Genomic DNA, 25,587 nt, shown 5'->3' on the forward strand with positions numbered 1-25,587 from the left:
GAGAGAGACAGTATGAGCAGGGAAGGGGCAGAGAGAGAGGGAGACACAGAACCCAAAGCAGGCTCCAGGCCCCGAGCTGTCAGCACAGAGCCTGATACGGGGCTCGAACTCACAAACTGGGAGATCCTGACCTGAGCTGAAGTTGGACGCTCAACCAACTGAGCCACCCAGGTGCCCCTATTATTTTTAATTTATTCTATAGATGGACAACTGAACTCATTCTAGTTTTGAGATATGACAAAACTGCTATAAATACCCTCATTCGGGTCTTTTTTTTGGTATGCTCATTTGTCTTAGTTTGCTAAGATCATAGAAATTGCTGGATCATAAGGAAAATACATTACTTACTTTGATTAAAAACTGTCACATCTTTTCCCAGAGATTTTGTATTATTTTGTATACCATCTAACAACGTGTAACAACCTTGGCTGCTCGACTTTGTCACGGTTACTTACAACATGGTTACTGTCGTATGTCGTTTTTGGTTTGTGTGCTCATTAAGACTTTATTGGTGTTAAAAGAGCTTAAGACAAATTGACCAAAAATGCAAAGTTGCCTTGGTACAGATGCTCCTTGGTTTGGGAGAACTCAGAATCACTGCCACTAGGAAGGTAGAGAAGCAAGCACATAGCACAAAGTGGCGGCAAAGCATTCCAATGAATGGAACAGTGGGACGGGATTGGTGGGCACGGGAGTCACCAGGGGGGTGCGTCACACAATGGGTCATGCCTCACACATACTGTGTGTCGATGCACCCCACCGAAAAAGAGGGGAACCAAAACCCGATAGCAGCGGTAATAAATAAGAGCCCTGGCTAGTAGGAAAGTGGCCTGGGTGTCCCTGTCTCTCCAGTGCACAAGCTGGAATCTGGAGGCTTCGAAAAAGTGCCAGTGTCAAGGGGAGATCAGGGCCCCTACTGCCTAGGAAGGCACGGTTCCCAACTAGGTGGTCACTGGGGGGTCACCACGGTGAGCAAGAACCTAGGGGTAGTTCTCCAAGCTCCAGCCTGTTTTTCAGTTGCAACCTCCATCCAGGTACATGCCTCCTTCACTAGCTGATGTGACAGACTCCTCCAAACTCTGGCACAGGACCAACTTATTTCTGATACCACCCCCTGCTCATTGAACCTGTGCCCACAGGTAGAGGGGTTTTAATTCTGGGGTTGGTTCGGAGAACAAAGAGGGGTGGGGCGCTCAGCTTGTCTAACAGGCCACAGGGACTGTGGACATCTCCACAGAGATGGGCCTTCTTGGCCATTGTCTTCCACCAAATCCTTGGGAAGGACTCTGGGAAGAAGCCATTAGCCTGAGAATAGCCACCTTCCTGCTCTCTGGCCTCACAGCCAGTCTTGCCAGAACCCCTTGGAGTAAGGGGGCGAGGCCACCGGACATGGTCAGCGCTTTGATTTTCAGAGTGCAGCAGAGAACCGGGGAGCTGTCCGGCCTGGCACGGTGCTCCCTCACCACCCTCAATGTGGGAACAGCCATTGGCAGCTAAAACTGAAAGCAAAACTGTGTCTCCGGATCTCGTGACAGGTGTTGATCCTAAACTTGAGGATCCCAAACATCTCCCATCTCCATCATCCACCACAAACTCAGCGCGAAGATATTTTTCAGTACGCCTTTGAAAGAATCTTTCAAATGCAGAAAACCCGCAAATGCTGTTTTTTCTTTCAATGACAGCCCTCTGAGAACACAGACAGGGGGCCAGTGTGGAACCTGGCCACCTGCAAGGAGCCACCTGCCAGGGACCTGCTGGGGCACTCAAAGGCGAAGTTTTCTTCTTTCTAAAACACCGTCCCCTTTCTATAAAAGAGAGCAAACAGACGAAAGGCCTACTCTGAGATCAGGGGCTTCCTCCCTCCGCCCTGGGTACTCAGTGTGGCTGCTTTGGCATGGGGCCTCCCTGCCCATTGGCTGGCAGAGGGCTCCCATCTTGTCCTGTGGGCCAGCGGTGGGCCCTTGTTCTGTCTCGGATCTTCTCTCCCTCAGTTGCTCCTCTCCTGTGGCTAACAGTAGCCCTCCAGTTTCAGCAGCGGAAAACAGGTATCCATTTATTTATTTTACTTTTTATTATTCAAAATAAGAGCTGCTGGACTGAGTCCCCTTCTGGTACTGGGACAGCCCCACCACTGCACTGTGCCTCTGCGAGGAGCCTTGCAACAGTGCCACCTCAATCGATGTGTGACTGAAACTGATTGCCAAGGGTAACTGTCCTGGGACAGCCCGGGCTGGCTCACCTTGGAGGGCTGGCTTCTGAAGACAGAGCTCTGAGCCAGGGCGCCCAGTGAGAACGGCTGTAATGCCACCTCCTGACTGGCCTGGTGGGCAGGGAGATGCCTGTGGCTGGGCCCAGGAAGCTCAGAGCTGTTCATCCAGCATCCTCCAGGATCGGCCTTGCCTTTTGGGATTCCCTGGGTCGGCCTGTCCAAAATACCCCCGAGGCAGCATGGGCCACACAACCAGGTTGAAGGGGATGGGGAATGTCCATGGCAGCTGTGTGGCTGGCCCTGGCACGGATCATGCCCATCTGGGTCATGGGTCTGGAAGTACGTGTTCCAGGGCCAGCTCTGGCTGCTCTGATCATAGCCTGGCCCTGGGGTCATAGCCTCCTGGGGTCATATCTGACCCCTGCATAGATGGTGTTGACCGGCTCCCTGGGCCTCCTGAGCAGCAGGAAGCTTTACTACAGGTAGAGTTCAGGAGCCTTCCACCAGCACCTTTTGCTCTTTGTAGTAGTTCAGCAGGTGTTTCCAGTGCTGCTGTGAGGACAGGACCTTTGGGTCGCCTATGACAAGGACCTCACATCATGCTTTGGTCAGGGCCATGTTAAGCTGTCTGGGCTTGTTTAAAAATCCAATGCCTTGTTGCTCAGTAGCCCATATGCAGGAGCGTTAGATAAAGACCTTTTGCTGGCCCTGGAATGTGTCCATGTGAGTGAATTCTACTTCCCGGGATGCAGGGAGCCTCTGAATTGCACGTGTTGCATCAGGTAGGATGCTAGCCCCGGATAAGGGCCTGATGATGCCGATCTGGTCTGGCTTGGCACCTTCCTTTAGCAGCTTTGGGACGATCTACTCTGTGTTTGCAGTCTCCTTCCTATTCAGGCAGAAGCTGCTTCAGCTGGCAATCTCCTCTGGGCTCTGGGCCACCTAGAACATCCGGTCGGGGGTCACTGGAAATCCAATCCCTTCTTCATACGATCTGCTGTAGCAATGCCTTCCTGAAGAGGGACCTCTTCAGGCATTGGTCACCCATGACGATGAGCTACTTGGCTCCCAGGACCATGCATTTCCTCCAGCTCAGTGGCATGGGCGCGTGCGTCAATTAAAAGGGGCCTCCGTTGCCCACACCCATACCTACATCTGTGCTCATAAGCAGCTCGTTCTCCGTGGCGAGCTTCAGGGTCAGGTGCGGCTTCTCTTCTGCCAATAACAGCTCCCCGTCTCTTCCTTCAGTTAGTGCAGCTTCTGGAACTTGGCAGGCTATCCGTGCTCTTGACCTGGTTGTGCAGGGCCAGAAGTGATACTAAGTCCTCATCCAGAACAGCATGACCCGCAGCCCTGTCTGGTGGATCTTCTCGTTAGCTGATCGATGCCTGTATTACTTGGAACACAAATAGGGGTGCACTGCTTCCCCCGGCCAGGTGGTAACTGATGGGGGCCAAGGTGACCATCTTCCCGGTGCCTGGCAGTTCCTGCATCCTGGCTTGTTGGTCTTTACCGCACAGTCTTTACGTGTAAACCTGAAGACTGGTTCAGGTTGGGGAGTCCTTCTGCCATGAAATTTTGGGGCAGCTGGCATCTGACGATCATGTCCTCCAGCTGGTGGCTGATGTAACCCCATATCGAGGTCTCCTCCAGTGCAAACATTTTCAGCGTGCTCCGCGTGTTGTGGAACGAGGTTGACTTCCACCTGAAATCCACCTGGAAGTGATGATTTCCTCCACAGGCACGTTCATTACTGCTCTGCAGCTCAGTGGTGATCTCATCACCATAATTGACAGGGATCTCGATGACGTGGCTGATCACTTTGCACAGGGGGTGCCAACTCCATTTCCTTTGTACGCAGGCATATCTGGTCCCCTTGGGTGAGCTGCATATCCCAAACAAATTCTGGCTGAAGCCTCATTAGCAGAGCACTCATACTCAGTCTTAGGCAGAGTAAAGTAGGCAATTGTGTTCTCGTTAAGGACCACGTGCCGCCTTGCCATAATGTTATCTTGACACTGGGACTCTTTCCGGTTTCTTATCAGAGTTGGCCTCCACCTTGATGAGGGGACCAGCTAGGATCCGGTCGTGGTAGGCGTCCTCCTATAGCCAGACGACGCTCTCTGGCTCCTCCCAACCCTGGCTTCTCTAAGTCCTGCAAGGTAGCGGAAGGATTTTCCTGCCCCAGCGCTTCCACACGGCGGATTGATCTGCAGGGTGGTGATGTGCCCAGGACACAGCTACTCCTGCTCAAAGGGGATCTTGCCTCGTTAGCGCAGGAAGCCTCAGCTCCGAGCGGTCCCGGGTGGTGCAGTTGAGGCTGTTTTGACTGGGCCGTTCGGACGGCAGCGCTTTGACCCAGTTAGCACTGGCAGGATTGAAGCCGAGGAGGAAGACGGTGAGCCAGCCACCCTTAGAACATTCCAGAACCGTCTGTCAGAGAGGCCCAACCTGGTGGCGAGTCGCCTCTGTGCATGTGGCCCCCAGGAAGTGATTTACATTGCGGCTGCGAGGCGTTTTTACACGTGGGTTACAGCCCCTCCTCTTGCTGCTCTTACAGTAAATCAGGCAAACAGTACTGTGTATTTTGCAGAAACTGCGTGCAAGCCCGGGGAGACCCTTTGCCTCACAGGTATCTACATATTCAAAGTTCAACTCGGTGAGCAACTGGCGAGGTTTGGCTACGCTGTTATCCACGGACCCGTGACGCACGATGCGGTCGGTGCTTCCCAAGCTGCAGTCGGGGTTGCCCGCCCGCGCACAGCCTCCTCCAGGCCCTTCGAACCTTTGCTCCTGGCTGGGGAGGGTGAAGTCAGTGAACTTGGGCTTGAGTATGCAGCCCAGCAGTTTGTCCCCTTGGGAGTCCAGCAGGATGAACGTCCGTGAGCTGGGCCCCTCCGCCCGCCAGCGCATGGTGCCATCGGGTGGAGTCCAGAGGCCACCGGGACTTTGGTACAGCTGGACTTGTGGCGGCGGCAGGGCGGGCGGGCGGGCGGCGAACCTAGTGCACCCAGACCCTGCAGCCCCCTGGGGCCGCCCTTCACCTTCACCGCTAGCAGCTCCCCGCAGAATGCCCCGCAACCCCCTGCGGTGAGTAGTTTTACTTTGATCCCTTCTGGCCAGTGTGAAGTGGCCTCTCTTGCATTCCTGACTTCCGATAGTGTTGTTTTTTAGTCTGAGTTTGAGAATTTCCATTTGATGCTTTCGATAGAAATTTCCGGTTTTCTGGTTCATTGTTCCATCTTGTTATCCCTTGTGATCCATTAATCACAGTTAAAATCTGTTTCTGAAAACCAGTATCTGGATCACCTGTGCATTAGTTTCTTTCTTTTTTTTTTTTCCTGAGCTTTTATTTTGTATACCTGAGAACTTTTTTATTGAATTATGGAAATTAAGTTTAAAAATAATAGAGGTTCCTGGAAAAAAAAAAAAAGTTACCTTTCTCCAGAGAGGATTTCTTTAGCTTCTGGCAGGCAATTAGAGTAGGCATGGATTACTTTAATCCAAACAGATTGAGCCGATTCACAGCTGGGTTTCATTCTTTGTAAGGCTGGTCGATTTCTTTTTTCTTTTTTTTTTTTAGTAGTTCCCCCTCCCCCCACCCACCCCCCAGCTTTATTGAGAAATAATTGACCTACATCGCCGCATAAATTTAAGGCATACAGCTGATGGTTTGATTTACATATATTATGAAATGATTAGCACAATAGGTTCAGCTAATATTCATCTTCTCTTATAAATACAATAAAAGGAAAAGAGAGTTCCTTGTGATAGGAGCTCTTAAGAGCTTTCCTACATGCGTACAATAGTATTAGCTACAGTCATCATGTTTATGTTACATCCATTGTACTTGTTTGTCTGATAACTGGAAGTTTGTACCTTTGATCACCTTCCCACCTTCCAGTCAGTCCCCCCTGCCCTCCATCTTTGGTAACGCCAAGTCTGATCTGTTTTTCTGTGTTAGTTTTCTTTTTTTAAAAGATTCTATATAAGTAAGATCGTGTACGGTATTTGCCTTTTTCTGTCTGACTTATTTAACTTAGTTGACTTCAGGGTCTATCCATGTTGTCATAAATGGTAGGATTTCTCTTTTTTGTGTGGGGGTTAATAATATTCTGTGTGTGTGTGTGTGTGTCTATCACAACTTACTTATCCATCCATCCATCGATGGACATTCAGCTTGTTTCATTGTCTTGGCTGTTGTAAATAATGCTGGTATGAACATCAGGGTGAAGATGTCTTTTTGATTTAGTGTTTCATTTCCTTTGGACCTATTTCCAAAAGTGTAATTTCTAGACCAATGGTGGTTCTTACTAACCTTTTGAATATCCTCTGTATAGTTTTCCATAGTGGCTGCACAAATTTACATTCCCACCATCAGTGTATAAGGGTTTCCTTTTCTCCACATCTCTTCCGGCTTTTGTTACATTTTGTCTTCTTGATGATGGTCATTCTAAAAAGGTGTAAGGTGGTATCTTCTTGTGGTTTTAATTGGTATTTCTCTGATGAGTAGCGATGTTGAACATGAGGATGAACTATGTCTGGTTTAACCTCACTCTTAGAGTGTAGCCCTTCTGGGGTTCAATTGAATACTTGGGGTTTTTATCAGAACCTTACCTATTGGTGATCCTTTCATGCCCTTTATTATGTCCCCAGAACCCTTAAACTGATAAAAGTCCTGCCCAGTTTCTCAGACTCATAGTGGTTACTTTCTTCTCTACTTTTTTTACTTCTTGGCCTTCTTGTCTTACATTAGCAAATGACTTAAAGGGCAAGGAAGATCAGACTGTTGAGCTGAATTCTTTGAATTTTTGATCTAAAATCTTTGTGTTTTAGGCCTTTGCAGCCTTGGTCCCTGAACTCCTGTTTTAGTCTTCTGGACTCATGAGATTGCTGAAGTTCTTTAAAAGACCGTTGACTGTTTGAAGCAAAAATAATAATAATGGATTGTGGGGTCTATAGAATATGTTGAACTAAAATATATGAGTTCAATACAAGGAATTGAGTGGGGATTAAATGAATTATACCATTATATGGTCATTTACGTAATATAATACTTGAATTGAGACTGTGATAAGTAAAGATTGCATATTGCAATGTTCAGGTTAAACCCTAAAACACACAGACACACACACACACCAAGAAATATTGCTAAAAATCAGAAAGAAGATACAATTGTAGAGTAGAAAATACTTTATAAGCTCAAAAGATAATTCCAAGAAATGAATGTTGGAGCAAATAACAGATGCTATAAATAGAAAACAAATAGCAAGATAGTAGAATTAAAGTGATCTGAACAAAGCCATACTGATTTTAGATATAAATGGATTAAGCACTTCATTAGAAAGAAATTGTAAGAGTAGATAAAAAGCAGACCCATTTGCATGTTGTATACAAGATACATCTGTAATATCTAAAAACACAAGTTGAATTTAAGAGTGGAAAAAAATGTGCGTTAAAAATACTAAGTGTAAGTATGCTGTTGATAATGTGAAATGTAAACCTGTCGTATGACACAGCAATTCCATTTCTAGGTATTAAGCCAAGAGAAAGGAAATACGTGTCTCTAGGAACATGTATACGATGTTCGTAGCAAACTTTATTTATAGTAGGCAAAATATGAAAACAGTCCAAAGGAGAATCAGTACAAAAAGGGGTTAAGAAATTACAGTATATTTATATAATGGAATATTACTAAACAAAAAGGAATATTCTTTCGATTGCTGTCACAGTCCAACTAAATCTCAACAATATTATTTCTGTAAATGAGTCTGGATGCACAAGAGTATTTTATATGTGACTTCATTTTCACGAGTTCCAAGATTTGGCAAATCTATTTCCTGTTAGTAGAAGTTGGAAACTGGTTATCTCTAGGGGAAAGCAGACTAAGGATGAGGGACATTGGGGGGTGATGAAAATGTTCCAAATATTAATGTGGGTGGTAGTTACATGGAGGTGTACAGGTACAGCATCACTTAAAAATGAATCTGGACTCGGGGCACCTGGGTGGCGCAGTCGGTTAAGCGTCCGACTTCAGCCAGGTCACGATCTCGCGGTCCGTGAGTTCGAGCCCCGCGTCAGGCTCTGGGCTGATGGCTCGGAGCCTGGAGCCTGTTTCCTATTCTGTGTCTCCCTCTCTCTCTGCCCCTCCCCCGTTCATGCTCTGTCTCTCTCTGTCCCAAAAATAAATAAAAAACGTTGAAAAAAAAAATGAATCTGGACTGAGACATTAATTTGTTTCTTTATAACAAGATAATAGGTACTTATCACCTGTTTAAAAAAAAGAAGGGGAGGGGGAGGGGGGAATAATAATTCCAAAGGTAGAGCTGGGCTTTAGGTCATTTTAGTGGGTCACTTAGTAATATATAAGTGAACATGTTGAAACCATTGAAAAATTCAGTAGATCTATGAATGTTTTCTTCCAATAATGGTGGTTTTCCCAAAACTCCTAACTTGAGTTCCAATGCACATCTCCTAGTTACGTGTCTAAACTACTGGATAAATGGGACGGAGAGGGTTTAGGTTTAAAGAGTACAGTATTTATGCTTCGAGTTTATATCAAAATACCTAAAACATTAAATCAGTCATCTACTGAGATTAAGATGTCATGTATTCACAAATGTCTTAGAATTTGAACCAAAAGAAAATGTAGCCTGAGCCTTCTAGCCCAATGGATTTAATAAAATATTACAGATATTTTCAAAAATTGATGGTAAAGATGGATATAATCTTCGAACACATTGGGGTCCAGAGGAGAGAAGCGAGAACTACAAAAGGGTCAAATGGAAATTTGAGAATTGAGATGAGAAATTCACTGGAGTTTGCAACAACAGATTGGAAAATGAGAAGAGATCAGCAAACTTGCAGATAAGTCGATATAAATAAGCCAAACCAAAGCCCAGAGTGAAAATAATAATAATAAAAAATAAGACTCATTGACCTGTTTATTATAGGACAATATCAAGAAATCACACATATGTGGAACTGGAATCAAAGAGGGGGGCGGACTTTGCATTAGAGAAAAGTATTTGGAGAAAAAAAACGTTGAAACATTTTCCAAATAAATTAGGAAAGCTTCGTTGCTTATTGAACCTCAAAGCTCAGTATGACTTGCAAGGTGAACTTTTCTTTGCAAACTGACCATTTGACGGTGGGTTTTAAATTTTATTGAGATAATAGTTGAACAAGACAAGTAAACATATTTTCAATGTACATTTCAGTGAGTTTTGGCATGTGAATATACCCTCCCCCCTCAATTGACTTCCGCCCATGTTTAATTCCTCCTGCTGATCCCTCTCCCTTGTTCCAGACAACCAGCGATCTGTCGTGAAGACAGAGTTGGCATTTCTAGAGTTTCACGTAAATGAAATAACATAGTATGTACTTCTTTTTTTGTTTGCTTTTTCTTTACAAAAAAAAAAAATTTATGTTTACTCATTTTTGAAAGACAGAGAGCACAAGCAGGGGAGGGGTGGAGAGAGAGGGGGACACAGAATCTGAAGCAGACTCTTGGCTCTGAGCTGTCAGCCCAGAGCCCGACGCTGGGCTCGAACTCATGAACCGCTAGATCATGACCTGAGCCGAAGTTGGACGCTCAACCGACTGAGCCACCCAGACGCCCCTGTTTGCTTTTTCTTCTTAGAATTTTTTGGAGCTTGATCCGTGGTGTTGTCTATCAGCATTTCTTTTTTATTGCTAAGTAATAGAATTCTCTTTAATGAATTTACTGAAACTGGTAAAATTAAGCTACAGTGATGTAAGAGTGATTCCCTCTAGCAGGGGGATGAGGACATTAATTGGGAAGGGCCTTGAAGCAAGTTTCTGGGGTGTGGGTGCTGTTTTTAGGGTGTACACGTTTGTCAGAACCTGTTCGACTGTTCTTAAGATACATGTGCTTCACCGTGTGTAAGTTGTATGACAGGAAAAGGAAAAAGGCAGGGAAGGGAAAAATAAAACAGGGAAGGGTGACTGAATTGTCACCCTCATCTCTTGATATTCTTGTGCGCTTGAGTCAGTGGTTTATTTTTCATGTTTCTGGGTGTCCGGAAGTACTGTCTCTGGACATATTTTTAAAGCATTTTCCTGTGATTTTACTCTTTTGCGAAGGCAAACATAAGAAAAGTGTACTTTATGGCAGCCTTTATCAAAACACTCTAATCATTACTCCTCCCACATTGTCTCTACAGAAATGAAATCTTTGCCTTAAACTGAGTATATGTATGATAATGCCCAATATATTGTATATTAGAATGGAGTTGCAAAGGTTAAAGCGTCATTTTTGGAACTTTTTTCTTTGTCAGTAAAATGTGATAGAGCATCATCCATCCCTTACATCAGGAAGACTTAAATTTCATTAAACAATGAGACATTCAGACTAACTTGCAAGTCAGATTATTGCAATTAAATACATATTTTTATTAGATGGCGATTGAAGTTTGGACATTCCTTTTTTTCATTCAGACTTTTATTAACACCTTTATTTTAGAGTAAGTAGATTTTATGTGCTTTACCTTCTCCCCAAACCTTTGCTCTTTCTAATAATAAATTCTAACTTAAGTAGCAAAGTAATTATATTTTGTATATGGTTTGGTGTACATGATTCTGTGTTAGGCTGTAGATAATTAAGTTGGATTCAGTATTGGAATATTACTGAATATGCACAATATTTAATATCACTCAATATTAGGTTCAATGTTAAGCTATATATAACTTAAGCAAAGGCCGTTGGCTTTATCAGAACCTGCTGGTACGTGGACCAGCTCTTGTAACAGACCCTTTTCACAGTATGCTGCTCAGCCTTCCGTTTCATTTAAATACCATTCATTACAACAGAGCAAAAAATGTACAGTTGAGTGTCCAAGTGTATTTGAAAAATAATTACTCAGCCAGACAGATCTAGAGCACCCCTGGCTTGAGTTTTGCTTCTTGTAGGGTTTGGATCATTACTTTACCACTAGAACTTCAGTACAATAATCCCCATTGAGTGATAATTTATCAACATACCTGCTCTTCTTAGTTCAAAATTCCATCATCTGACACTCTGAATCATTCACGATGGGACGAGGACACCCCCCACCCCCACCCCCATGTGTTGAGACAGTCTCATGGTTCTGGGATCTCCAGCATCACTGTCTTGAATGGAAGGAACTCTCCATAGTTCAAACTCCTTAGCCTATCAGCTCCTCTGAAGAATGGCCTTTCTGTTCCTTGACTTTGCTTCGGCCTCCCCTTGCTCACCAGTCTGGCTGCTCAGATATTCTCTCTGACCCCAGGGACTGACAGACTCATTCTTGTCATCCGGTACCTAGGACATTCTTCCTCAGATAACCTATCCACAGGGCTGGATCTTTCTTTGCAGAGAATCTCAGCTTAAATGTTCCTTCTTTTTATTTTTTCCTCCACTTTATATAATTGAAAAACACATACCAATTTTAAGGTGTACAGTGCGATGTTTGAAAATACATCTACATTGTGGAAATGAGCACCACAATCGAAGTAATTTAATATAACTATCACCGTACGTAGGTACCATTTTGTGTGTGTGGTGAAAACACTGATGATCTACTCTCTTAGCAAATTTCAAGGATACAGTAGAATATTGTTAGCTGTTGTCACCATGCTGAACGTTAGGTCCACAGCACTTACCCTCCATAACTGAAAGATTCTACTCTGACCAATCACTCCCCGTGTCCCCCACCTCTCAGGCCCTGGCAACCACCATGCCACTCTACGCTTTTAGGAGTTTGACTTGGTAAGATTTCACATACAAGTGAGATGATGCAGTATTTGCCTTTCTGTGTCTGGCTTCTTTCACTTAGCGTAATGTCTTCCAGGTTCTTCCGTGTTGTTGCAACTGGAATCAAAGAGGGGGGCGCCCCCCCCCCCTTTTCTCTGAAATGTCCATGTGATGCGGCCCCTGTTTGTATCTCCAGTCATTCTTTATAACGTTCCCTGTATTATTACCTGTATCTTTATGTTCACCAAACTCCTAACTCTTACCTGATTTGTCTGTTACTTGTCCATTTTCTGTCTCCCTCTATTGAGCTAGAAGCAAGGTTGTGCGTTCTAGTTCATAAATCCAGGGGGAGGGCCCTTTTGCACTGCGGTTTATGTGAACAGTGCCCCCCAGAGGAGGGTCAGATAAATCAACACAGCTCCCTACAGTGGCCCTGCAGAACAGGCAGCGCTCTTGCTAAGTGATGTTATTCTTAGTCCCTAAAAGAGTGCCTGGCCCACAGCAGGTCCTCCAGAAATACTTGCTGGAAAACAAACTCTTGAGTTTCTGCTTTCAGGAGGCTAAGGGAGCTAGTGAATTTTCCTCGGCTGTAATCTTTTCCATTTCTATCGCGGTGCTGATTGCTTGCAAACAAAACAAAACAAAACAAAACAAAAAAAACCTACATTGAATACACAGTGAAAATATACATTGCAAAGAAAAGAATCAATGATTTAACTGAATTGCTTAAGAAGCAAATTACTTAAGAGTGATGTGCTCCTGTTACTGACACTTGAGTTGAATATTAATGATTATGGGAAGAATGTATTTCTTTATCTTTGTCATTAATATTTGGGTATGTATTTGTGTTTAATCATTAATAGCTAATGGGCTACCAATATGTGATATTACCCATCTTTATAAATCTTTTGGGATAAGACCACTTTGCTAGGTACATTGGATTTCAAAATAATTTATGTGAGTCTTTGAAATGAAAAATAATGCCTCATTCTCCAACACTAAATATGTTAATGAAAAATAATACCACATTTTATTTAAAAGGAAGTAGAACATTTTCTTCCAAAACTTGAAACGCAGTCAGTAATAGAGATACATGTAGGAAATCTAAATTTGCGAACTCAAATTTTAAAGGGCTGGGATCATGAAATTTAAAATATATTCTCTGTCACGGAGCGTATACTTATGCCCTTTTAGCGTTAAGATCCTGCATGAAATCTTTCCCATTTTCCGTGTCCTGAGAAGTTCTTAAACACTGTAGGGTTGGATTTGTTTTCATCCAAACTGATCTTTGGACTCAGGGTTGTAGGCATGTGTGCACTTTGGTAAGAAGAGGTGAGGTTGGTGTACCCGATGAGTAATTGATCCTGCGTGCCGACATCGCGTTCTCTGGAATTGATCACAATCGCGTAAAGCCAACCCCTTTGCCTTCCACACCCAGGTACAAAATACAAATGCTGCAGCTAGCGTATTTAAAAAAAAAAAAAAAGGCTTTTTATTACACTTCGGCGTTTCCTCCTCTTTCTCTGCGGTATCATTTGAAGTCTGCTTTTTAAAACAGAAGTTGAACAAATGAATCCTTCTGTCCTCACTTTCGGTTGTCAGCAGTGCTTCAGCGTGAGATGAAATAAATTGCCAAGCCCTTTCATCTTCTGTAATCAGCGCTGCACGGCTCTGAGTACCCCCACAGCCCCGCACGCCGCCTCTGCCGGCACTTTGTGCCGAATAGGAAGTCTTGGGGAGTGCCCTCTCCCGGGGCTCCACGCCGGAGTGGGTTTATTTTGCTGCCTCCCTTCCTTTCCCGTTTCCTTGCCTCTTCCACCTCCTTGCTGCCTGCCCGCAAACGCGTGAGCGATCCGTTTTCTGTAGGAAAGAAGTTTTAGGGAGTAACATTATTTTTCAAAAGGTCTGTTTGACATAGGCTTGTCCCCACCCCCCACCCCCACCCCTGCCCCCACACCCTACGACACGCTCAAATGTAGCGTTATTGCTGTAGTCAGACACCTAGCCACAAGATTTACAAGTGGAAAAATGCTTGGCGGGGCCGTAAACCGTACCTTTGCCATATCAGAGTGGTTTCTTTTTAAAAGCATAGAAGAAGCAACACGTTCATATTTATGTCGCCAAGCAGGACATTCACAGAGATTTGCTCACAACACATGTTCTCTTTCCAGCACCCAAACTATGTGGGAGTCTATTAGGGAACAAAGCAGAGGCTAGAGCTTGATGTGGGGGCCAGGGACAGACACCTGCTGGTTTGGGGGGGATTTTTTGTTGGTTCGTTTTGCCAGTAACTGATTCCTTTTCCAGACCGTCCTTCCTCTCCTCTGTCTGCTTCTGGTGGGGCTCTCAGTTGCCGATTCCTCTACTTTCTTGTCCTTCTCTTCCTTCTAGTAGGCCGCCCTGCTGATGTTGGCTGAGCTAGTAGTTACTAGGGAGCTGGTCCTTTTCTTAATTTTTTTTTTTTTTTAATGTTTTTTATTTATTTTTGGGACAGAGAGAGACAGAGCATGAACGGGGGAGGGGCAGAGAGAGAGGGAGACACAGAATCGGAAACAGGCTCCAGGCTCCGAGCCGTCAGCCCAGAGCCCGACGCGGGGCTCGAACTCACGGACCGCGAGATCGTGACCTGGCTGAAGTCGGACGCTTAACCGACTGCGCCACCCAGGCGCCCCGAGCTGGTCCTTTTCTAAATGCCTTACCTGTATGAACTCAGTGACTCCAACAAAAAGATGAGATAGGTATAATTTATTGTCTCCATTCTTGGGATGAGGAAACGGAGGCACAGATTGGCTGAACAATTCCCCTGATGTCACATTAGCAATGAGTGGGACTGACATCCAAACCCGGGTCCTGTGTCTGCAGGTTTGTGCTCTTATCTCGTACACCCCAGTGTTGCCCTCAATGTGGACGGATGACCCGTATCCCTGCGTATTTAAAAAAACCCGGGTCCTGTGTCTGCAGGTTTGTGCTCTTATCTCGTACACCCCAGTGTTGCCCTCAATGTGGACGGATGACCCGTATCCCTGCCTTCTGTACTCAGAGGATAAGGCATGTGGCCCAGTAGGACAGAGATGTTGCAGGTGGAGAGGGGCTCATGCTGTCTCCCTCCATTGGCTGCATAGCTGGTGGGATGGGACTCTTGGGTTGACAGGGAGCATCATGCCCATCACATGCAAAGATGAAACTCTAATGATATTTATTGAGTTCCGGTGTGGATACCTCTAATAAATTCGATTTATATCATGATGCATTTGTTTTTTGCTTTAATGAGAAACAAGAGGTTCTTTTTGTTTGCTCAAGCCAACTACATTTGGATTTCTGTTTTGAAATTTTTTTAATGTTTATTAAAAAAATTTTTTTTTAACATTTATTTTTTGAGAGACAGAGACAGAGCATGAGCTGGGGAGGGGACAGAGAGAGAAGGGGAGTCACAGATTCCAAAGCAGGCTCCAGGCTCTGAGCTCTCAGCACAGAGCCCGACGCGGGGCTCGAACTTACAAACCGCAAGATCATGACCTGACCTGAAGTCCGACGCTTAACCGACTGAGCCACCCAGGCGCCCCATATTTATTTTTGAGAGCGAGAGACAGCAAGCGATGAGTGGAGGAGGGGCAGAGAGAGAGAGAGGGAGACACAGAATCCAAAGCAGGCTCCAGGCTCTGAGCTGTCAGCACAGAGCCTGATGTGGTACTTGAACTCATGAACCATGAAATCATGACCTGAGCTGAAGTTGGATGCTTAATTGACTGAGCCACACAGGCACCCCTGGATTTCTTTTACTGAGGGAAGAAACTTTACTGAGTGGGGGAGGGAAAAAGCAGAGTTTCTAGAAGTTCTCAAGTAATCCTGGATGATCCCCGTCTACCCTCACCTGCCATCACCAGCTGCCCCCACTTCTCATGGCTATATTGAAATCTACATTAGCCCTCTGGAAATGATAGAGTCCACTCACCTAAGCTGTCTGCTTCTTAAAAGTAGACTCTCTCATTTTTTGAAATGAGAGAGTATGGTAGCCTGAAATTGTGTATTGGTCTTGTAAATTTCAATGTAGAAATTTAAATTTTATCTCCAGTGGAAAGAAACTAGAAAAGAATTAGTGTTTTCCAGCCACTTTCTGGTGAGGGATCAACAACACTTGGAAACCAATTGTATCAACAGACCAGAAAAGGCAGTGCCTGGGGAATGAGTCTCTTCCTGGAGACCTAGTGGGGCGGACAGAAGGGAAATTATTTCTCCTTGGGCTTTCATTCAAATGCGCTCTTTCTTGAGACCAAACACGCCCTATTTTTATTTTTTTTTAATTTTTTTTTTTTAACATTTATTTATTTTTGAGACAGAGAGAGACAGAGCATGAATCGGGGAGGGGCAGAGAGAGAGGGAGACACAGAATCCGAAGCAGGCTCCAGGCTCTGAGCCATCAGCCCAGAGCCCGACGCGGGGCTTGAACTCACGGACCGCGAAATCTTGACCTGGGCTGAAGTCGGACGCTTAACCGACTGAGCCACCCAGGCGCCCCTCTCCCTATTTTTAAATGACTCTATCACTATGCAGATAAGCTGTGTAGGAAGTATAAAATGAACATCTCTCATTGTTACCTCTTAGTTGTCCACAATAGAGAGCTCCCAATTGGGATTATGGAAAAGGGCAACATGATGGCTGCCTGCCCAAATTTTGCAAAGCTGCCTTGTTTCATGGGAGAGAGTTGTGTTGTATTCACACTGTATCCTAGCACCCAACACAGTTCCTTGCACACAACATCTGACGTTCACGTGATGGTTAATTTTACACGTCAACTTGGCTAGCCACAGGATGCCCAGATTAAACGCGATTTCTGGGTGTGTCTGTGAAGATGTTTGTGGATGAGATTAGCATTTGAATCCATGGAGTTTGTAAAGTAGATTATCCTCCCCAGTGTGTGTGGGCATCGTTCAGTCTCTTGAGAGCCTCCATAAAACAAAAAGCAGAAGGAGGAGGAATTTGCCCCTTTTTTTCCTGCCTGCCTCCTTGACATCTTACCTTCTCCTACCTTCAGCCTGGGATTTATACCATTGGCTTCCCTGGTTCTCCTACCTTTGAACTTGTACTGAATTACACGACTGGCTTACTGGGTCTCCATCTTGCAGAGGGCAGATAATGAGACTTAGCCTCCATTATACTGTGAGCTGATTCTTCATCATAAATTACCATATATAGGAAAATACATATTATTTATAAAATATGTATACATGTTAACATGTATAAATGTGTAGGTTACATATATAAATGTGTATATACATGTAAATGTAGATATGTATGTAGATATATATGTACTATATCTTTGGTATAATGTATAATAGGGGTATATATATTATATTTTGTATATAACATATATGTCATTTTAGTTCTGTTTTTCTGGTGGCCTCCCATACAATTAATTGAACACTTCTGGCGTGAAAACTTTATGTATTTAATGTTTTATTTATTTTTGGGAGATAGAGACAGAGTGCAAGCAGGGGAGGGGCAGAGAGAGAGGGAGACACAGAATCCGAAGCAGGCTCCAGGCTCCGAGCCATCAGCCCAGAGCCCGACACGGGGCTCGAACTCACGGACCGTGAGATCGTGACCTGAGCCGAAGTCGGACGCTTAACCAACTGAGGCACCCAGATGCATCAAGACTTTTAAAGAACTTAACACACATTTTTTTGTTTGTTTAAACTAATTTTGTTCTTTGAGATGGGTATTGTCCTCATTTGACAGGTCCGGAAACCAAGGCACAGAGCTATGAAGTAACTTTAGCAAATGGTGGTCACCCAGGTATAAAGCGGTAAAGCGAGGAGTTGACCAGGCATTTAGCTCCTGAGGCCCGTTGGGTGAACCAGTGTGTTACTCTAACTCCTTTTGTAGAAGGTACCTAGTGAATACTTGCTGAACTGAACTGAAATTTTTGAATTCACCCTGTGGCTTGCCTAGCAAGAGACAGGCCTTGTCTGTTATGAAAAGTAGTTGTACCTCCAGGTTGTGGGAAGTAGCCACCTTCAGAATTCCTCCCTTCCCCTGAGGCTTTGATGACCTTAACATAACTCAAGTCTGCAGAATTACTGTACCGGCATTAGCATACATAATTCAATCTTTGTTAGAAAAATTAATATATTTAAATTTGCTTAAAATAAAGCTGACCACTAACAGCTCGGAGACTCTGTGTTATTCCGCAGCTTAGGAACATTTTAATGGTCAATAAAACTGCTCCCTAGATCCTAGCAGTTTTCAGAGTTTGAAATTATAGCTGAAGATACTGTTAATCATTCCTAAATTACCAACTGCTCACTCTTAACCTCTCAATTGTCTAGCTGATCTTTACATTTGAGAAAAATAATCAATAGGACTTCCCCAGAGGTAGATTATATGCAGGGCTGGTGTGCTTTATATATGTGTATAGACATACAGTATACAGATGGCTGTAGCATGGAAACTAACCACCCTGTCTAAATATGGATATATTTGAATGTAGGTCTAGGTCTTCAACTCACTTGGAGGGAAGGGATCAAAAGATTTGACCATTGTAAAGTTGATGACATTAATGGTATTATTCAAATGTTTCCCTGTATAAATAGAGATTTATCACGTTTCCAAAATATTTATATGTATTTCTATTTTGTTTACTTAGTGCATCTGCTTAGGGACAGATGTGAGGTTCTGCATTCCCACTATAAAATAGGGCAGAACAGTAGGCCTTTGAATAGATCTCTGATCATTTGGAGATTAAACATCACTTAAGACTGTTCATCCAAACTCACATTATTCCATCAAACACTTTGTAGCTATGAGTCAAAATGGGAGCATAGTAAAAAAAACAAACAAAAACCAGTGATTGTAAAAAAGATGTTACAGTCTCTGTGTATAAATATAAAGTAATATATTCTGAACTCTCAGGGTGGAGAGGATGATACTCTTGAACCGTGCTTTGCAAACCCATTAAAAAAATTTTTTTTAAATGTTTATTTTTTTCTGAGACAAAGCATGAGTGGGGGGAGGGGCAGAGAGACAGGGAGGCACAGAATCGGAAGCAGGCTCCAGGCTCTGAGCGGTCAGCACAGAGCCTGACTCGGGGCTTGAACTCAACAAACCGTGAGATCATGACCTGAGCCAAAGTTGGTCGCTCAACCGACTGAGCCACTCAGGAGCCCCAGCAAACCCGTTTAAATATACCAGCAGCACTTGGCAGTCTCCTCTGATGTAGCTAGATTCATGCCGAGGTTGAGGTAACTCTTGTATCTACTTTTGGGGATATTTCTATGACTTTAAAAAAACCAGACTAAAAACACATGGTTTCATCTGGCTAACTTCATTTACTCTGGAAATTCCATGATCATCTTATAACTCCTTTAAATTCAGGTGAGTAAACATAATAAAAGGCCAGTTCTGTACAAGATAATGTGCTTAGTGCTGTGGACAGTACAAAAATCATCAAAGGTAGGTCTTATCTTTAGGAGTTTACTCAAGGGGGGGGGCAGACAGGCATAAATTAATTATGAAATGTGTGTGTGCTATGTAAGAGGTGCCAAATCTGTTAGGAACAAAGCAGAGGCGAGAGTAATTTGTCTGGGTGAAGGCAGGATGGCTCCAGGAAGTAGTAACATTGATGTAGACGACGATTTTGACATAGGAAGAAGTGGTGGTGAGGATATCCCATGAATGCGATTGCTTTTCATAGGAACCCCAGAAACCTTTTGGGGATGAGGAAGGGGCACACAGCGTACAGATTGGTCAGAGTCCAGACTAACATAGGAGGCTCACCTAACAGCACCTTCTATTTACGTGACTTGAATCCCAACATCTACTGCTTGGCTTCTTTCCGTGACTTCTTTAGGTCACAGTAAATACACTCTGTTTTACTTGGCTTACTAATGTCTCTAAACCTCCTGTTCTCTTACACAAAATAGCAGCGAGGCACTTATTAAGTGTCATACAGAAACAGTCTGCCCTTAGCAACTCATAGATTAGGCCTTTTGTTCCTACCCGGGCCTGGCTTGCCATTCCTTGCAGACATGACTCAACAAGGCAGGGCAACTTTCAGTTCAGTTATTGGCACCACAGAAGTGACCAGAATTGGAGTCTCACACCTTGAGACCCTCACACATTGAGACCTGTGCTGGATACAGCCCAACTTCCAAATCTGGGATTATTTCCTTCAAATTCACTAGCTCTCCTCCTCTCACTGGCTGCGGTATGCTGGGGAGTCACTCGATGGAGATGTGTTGGACATGGAATCCACTGGGACCCTAACCACTTTGTCCACGTGCTGAGGCTGTGCTCCATTTATAACAGTGTACAGTAACACCTTAGATGGCAAGGGACTTGTTCTGCGAGTGTTCCTGAAGATGAGGGAACATTTCTAATACGTTTTAACTTGATGGATAAGTGACATCTTACAATGCAAGTAGTATGTGACACCAAATGTCACATGATCAGCCCTGAGCCAGTGGTTCTTGAAATTCCCTTTGATACAAGTGCTTTGGATTACAAGCATGTTTCCAGAATGAATTATGCTTGTAAACCAAGGTCTTATTGGTATTTTAATTCAGCTGTTTTGTAAACATGCCCTTTGTCTGCTTGTAGCATCTGTTTTATCTCTTATTTAGCCCAAGGAGCACAACACTTAAATTTAACCTATAACTATAAACACCCATTAGGTTATTACAGTGCTAACTGAACTTTATTTGTTATGAATGAGAAACTCTGGGTTTCCAAACTGATGTAAATTCTAGAAAGCGACAGCCAGAACCTTTGCTTTGGGTCACTGTCATCTCCTGGCCCTGGGACCCTCACCATTTTAAGTCTCTAGAGGCTCAGTACTCTTTGAGAACTTTTCCATACCATCCGTTCTGTTAGAATTGTGCTAATAAATTTCTCACAATAAACATTACATAATAAAAACAGTACTTTGAGTGACAAAATAGGGGGGTTCAGGCTTATAATCATGACCGTTTTCCCCCACTGTAATGCCTTCAGTAATTATTTTTACCAGCAGAAGTGAATGTTGTTATTGCCTTCTAAAAATAATACTTTGGTTCATCAAAACTGACAAACACACTCTTCAATTCTTCCTCAGTCGTCCTTCATACCTTCATACTTCAGAGGTTTCTTGGTTTTCTTGGTGATGTTTAAATTTAAATTTTGGTGATGGTTAAATAGAAATACACTTCTCCTGGAGCTCAGTTCACCGTTGACAATGATAAACAGAATAAAGGAAGTTATTGTCAAGAAAACAAGTCCACAAATAGTGCAGTGGTATGTTTTTAGTTTCATGAAATATATTTTGTGGCTCAAGTGTGATCCTTAGGGGGAAAACTATAGCATTTGAATCTTGGTATCCATAAGAATCATTAGACTGTTTATTAAACACATAGATTCCTGGCCTCACCCCAAACATATCCAATATGGTAGATTTTTGGGTGGGGAGCAGGAATCTGCATTTTAGGTTTTTACAACTCAATCAGATGGTTTTGGTGCAGTTGGTTTGCAGAATATTTTGAGGAAAAAAATGCAAAAGTGGCTACTCATAACTAATCAGCCCCTTTATATTCGATTTCAGTTTTTTAATTAAATTAGTGCCATAGGGGAAGAGTGTGTTGACTTTTGTGACTTGTAAAGCAGATCTAAATTTGCATTTGAGAAAAACACTTAAGTGCCCACAATTTCCTGTGATTTGTCCTTTCATTGACTTTATGAACCAACCAGAAGCCCTTTGAATATTTCCAATAGGCCGTGGACCACACTTAAAGAATCACTTTTCTCAGCAGTCTTAAAATTATGGCAGAATGCCCAGAAACTGATACTTAACAACCATGGAAGTATATCTGCTTGAAATCTTACAAGTAAAAACAACTTTGGGAAGCCAGTTTCCACTTCATTATTTGGCGCTGGATACAAGTTTCACATCCACATTGGAGATCCACGTTCAAAGACAGAGACACTTCAATATTCCCGTTAATTTTATTGGCTTAAAAATAACAGCCAAAGAACATGCTGCTAATGTTGCTCTCTGGCGGCGTTGTTTGTTTATGTTCGGTCTTGGCTGGGCCCATTATCATGTCTGCATCCTTTGGACATACTTCGAGGAGCCACACGCTACAGTCTAACGATAGAGAAGCGTAAACGTGTAAATTTCTGCCTGCTCATACCGAAATATTTTAAAGTGAACAAAAGTTAGAATTGCTCAGACTTAAAAGCAGTAAGTGAGTAAGCAAATACATGTAAAATGATAAAATGGTGTGAGCTCAGGTGATACTTGTATTTCATTGTTGTTTTCCTTAAGTTTTTTCATTGTGGTGTAATTGACATACAATAAACTGTTCAAAATTAAAGTATGTAATTGCATAAGTGTTGACATAGGTGTATATTTGTGACATTACCACTACAGTTAAAGTAATGAACATACTCCTCCATTCCCTAAGTGTCTTTGTGTCCTTTTGTAATCTCTCCACCTCCTCCCTGTCCTCTGTTTATCATCATATAACTGCTAATTTATCTTCTGTTTCTACACAATATTTTATATTTCCTACCTAAAATTTTATGTAAGTGGAATCATACAACATGTACTTTTTTTATCTGACTCCTATTTTTGTTTAATGTTCGTTCATTTTTGAGAGAACAAATGCAGACAGGGGCGGGGCAGAGAGAGAGGGAGAGGGAATCCCCACACTGTCAGCACAGAGCCTAATGTGGAGCTTCAACTCGAGAATCACAAAATCATGACCTGAGCCGAAATCAAGAACTGGATGCTAACATTCCTCCTTGGGGCTGGTGATTTTTTTGCTTTGAAAGGTACTTTATTTGATGTTAAGGTAGCCATTCTTTTTATTAACGCTTACATGATGTATTTTTAATATCCTTTTATTATCAGTCTATGTCATTATATTTGGAGTGGATTTCTTGTAGATAATTTCTTGATTTTTTTTTAAATCTACTCTGTCAATTTCTGTCTTTTAGATAATGAATTTATACCACTTAAATTTAATGTAATTATTGATGTGTCAGGGTTTAAGTTAGCTGTTTTCCATTTTGTTCTTCTCTCTGTTTTAGCTTCCCACTTGGTCTCTGGTGACACCATGGGGGGGTGGGGGGGTAGACTTGTTACTGGTTGTTGAAATGAAAGACCTGACTCCCTTCCTGGCCTTCTCTAATACCACCCCAACAAGGGTGTCTCACAAGGATGGAAACTCAGGCTTTCCACTGGCCCCTTGCTAGTGTGGATTTGGTGGATTTTATCTGTATTGTCTGGCTGGAGTTGAGAGGTTGTTGTCTAAAGTTTTTTGTCTTGATCTGTCCCTTTCATGATCTTTTGTCTAGAAAGAGGAGACTTCTGTTGAGGAGTGTTTTTTGTTTGCACATGTTGGTGTGTTGGGTTTGTCACTGTTCAGCAACAGGTCTAGGATATATGAGGCAAAAAGAAAACATAGGCAACCTACCACTACATTGTTCATAAGTTGTGCGCCTGGTCTGCTGTCTTATTTTTGGCCTTCAGAGTCTTTTTATGTTTGCTTTATATATAATGTCCAGGGTTTGTAGTTGTAGTCAGGAGGAGAAATAGGCAAAAGTCTGCATCTGTTTTGATTGATTGCTTTTTCTTATTATTATGGGTCACATTTTTCTGCTTCTCTGTATACCTGGCAATTTTTTATTGGGTGCCAGACTTTGTTTTCATCTTGTTGGTTGCTGTATATTTTGTGTTCCTATAGATATTCTTGAACTTTGTTCTGGGACTCACTTAAGTTACTTGGAAACAGCTTTAGCTGTTTTATCCAAACAGCTTTTAGATATTGCTTTTTAGATATTTTAAGCACGACCAGAACAGTGCTCACTCTAAGGCTAATTATCCCCCAGTGTTTAAGAAAGACCCATCTGTGTACCCAGTGCTCCATAAATCTTGATTTTTTTTTTCATTCTGGCTCATGGGAACAGGCACCGTTCCCAGTCCTGTGTAAGTGATGGGTACTAATTTCTCTTATGGGTGTTCCTTTCCCTGGCCTTGGGCAGTTTCTTCACACGGATGCATATATAGTACTCACTTCAATACTCCAAGGGACCCTCTTTTGCTCTCCAGCGTTCCATATCTCTGTACCTTTCTCTTGTCTGGTACTCTGACTTGGAAACTCTAGCCACCTGGGTCTCTCGGACCTCTCCATTCTCTATCCACAGTTGAGGGATTCTGCTGGGTTCTCCCTGGGGTGTCCCTCCCTACACTGCAGCATGGAAACACTCTCAAGGCAATAAACTGTGGCAATCATGGGGCTCATCTTCTATTTTTCCCCACCTCTGTGGGATCACTGTTTTTCATTGACTAATGTCCTAGTGAAAACTTGTTTTATATATTTTTTTCATTATTTCAGGTGGGAGGGTAAATCTGGTTCCTGTTATTCCTTTATGGCCAGAAGCTCAATATCTGTTTATGACATCCGCAAAGTGTATGACTGGAATGAATTATCTTTCAGCCTGTCTCTAGCTCTTTTATCCTATGATTCTGTAGTTTGGAGTTCAAGTCTATAGAGTAGATAAAGTCATTGCTCTCACTTTTTATATGTGCAAACAATCATAGGACAGACTTTTAAAAACTAACTCTTCAACACTTGATAAGTGCTGGTTACTGTTCTAAGGCCACCGTCCCTTATCTGCAACCCTTAGGAGCCAATTTTACATTTTTCTATTTTAACGTTTTTTTTTTTTTTTTTTTTTTAATTTTTTTTATTTTTGGGACAGAGAGAGACAGAGCATGAACGGGGGAGGGGCAGAGAGAGAGGGAGACACAGAATCGGAAACGGGCTCCAGGCTCCGAGCCATCAGCCCAGAGCCCGACGCGGGGCTCGAACTCACGGACCGCGAGATCGTGACCTGGCTGAAGTCGGACGCTTAACCGACTGCGCCACCCAGGCGCCCCAACATTTTTCTATTTTAAAAAGGTGTATGTACCAAATATAACTTTATCTGCCACATTGAGTCTGAGGCAGCACTCTGTAATCAAATACATTAATATTTCTGTAGCAAAAACATGAACATTAGCACTCAGGATAAATAAAGATTATACATAGCCTAATTTAAGTTTCGATCAAGATTTGCTGCCAAATAAGTTTGTAATTTTTTTTAGGTTTATAGCTATTTGGTTTGAGATTTTGCAAGGAGATGTTATATATGTGTAGTAACTCATTTACTTCTCACAGGCTACCTTTGAAATAGGCATTATACTAATGACTCATTTTACAGATGAGGGAAATGAAGCATAGGGAATTAAGTAGCTTGCCCAAGGTCATGAAGCCTGCATGGGTTCAAATCCCATATCCTGCCCTCAGAATACATGGTCTTATCCATTGTACATTGCTGCCTCTCCTCGAGGAGCATCCCTCTAGGGCAGTCCAGGAAGTCCAGCCTGACTTTCAGTAGTCTTCACGGCAAAGGGCTTCTTGGGGACTAGGCAATTTAAAGTAGGAGGCGCTCTGTGTGCCACCACGATCTCAGGACACTTTTGTACTTAGCTCAGATCCCAGGTAGACTCTTTGCCTGTATTAATGGAAGCTCTTGCATTTCCTTCAAGTATACATCAGGATGCTTGGGCACCTACTCTGATCTAAACCTGAGTCCGATGTCATCAGAGTTCTGCGTCTGGCATGCC

General features: G+C 43.2%; 1 protein-coding gene and 1 pseudogene across 1 annotated transcript in view; one reads left to right on the forward strand and one right to left on the reverse strand.

Annotated features, from left to right (window-relative positions):
* Nucleotides 1-1,095: 1,095 nt before the first annotated feature.
* LOC131519755 (regulator of nonsense transcripts 1-like) lies at nt 1,096-4,685 on the reverse strand (annotated as a pseudogene).
* Nucleotides 4,492-25,587, forward strand: part of LOC131519804 (uncharacterized) — a 188,347-nt gene continuing 167,251 nt past the window's right edge. The window contains exon 1 of the mRNA XM_058743251.1: nt 4,492-5,299. Within this exon, the coding sequence (XP_058599234.1) occupies nt 4,923-5,299 (377 nt within the window). The 5' untranslated portion in view covers nt 4,492-4,922. The remainder of the gene's footprint in view (nt 5,300-25,587) is intronic.

Source organism: Neofelis nebulosa, chromosome 1 (assembly GCF_028018385.1).
Source record: "Neofelis nebulosa isolate mNeoNeb1 chromosome 1, mNeoNeb1.pri, whole genome shotgun sequence".
Classification (NCBI taxonomy): Eukaryota; Metazoa; Chordata; class Mammalia; order Carnivora; family Felidae; genus Neofelis; species Neofelis nebulosa.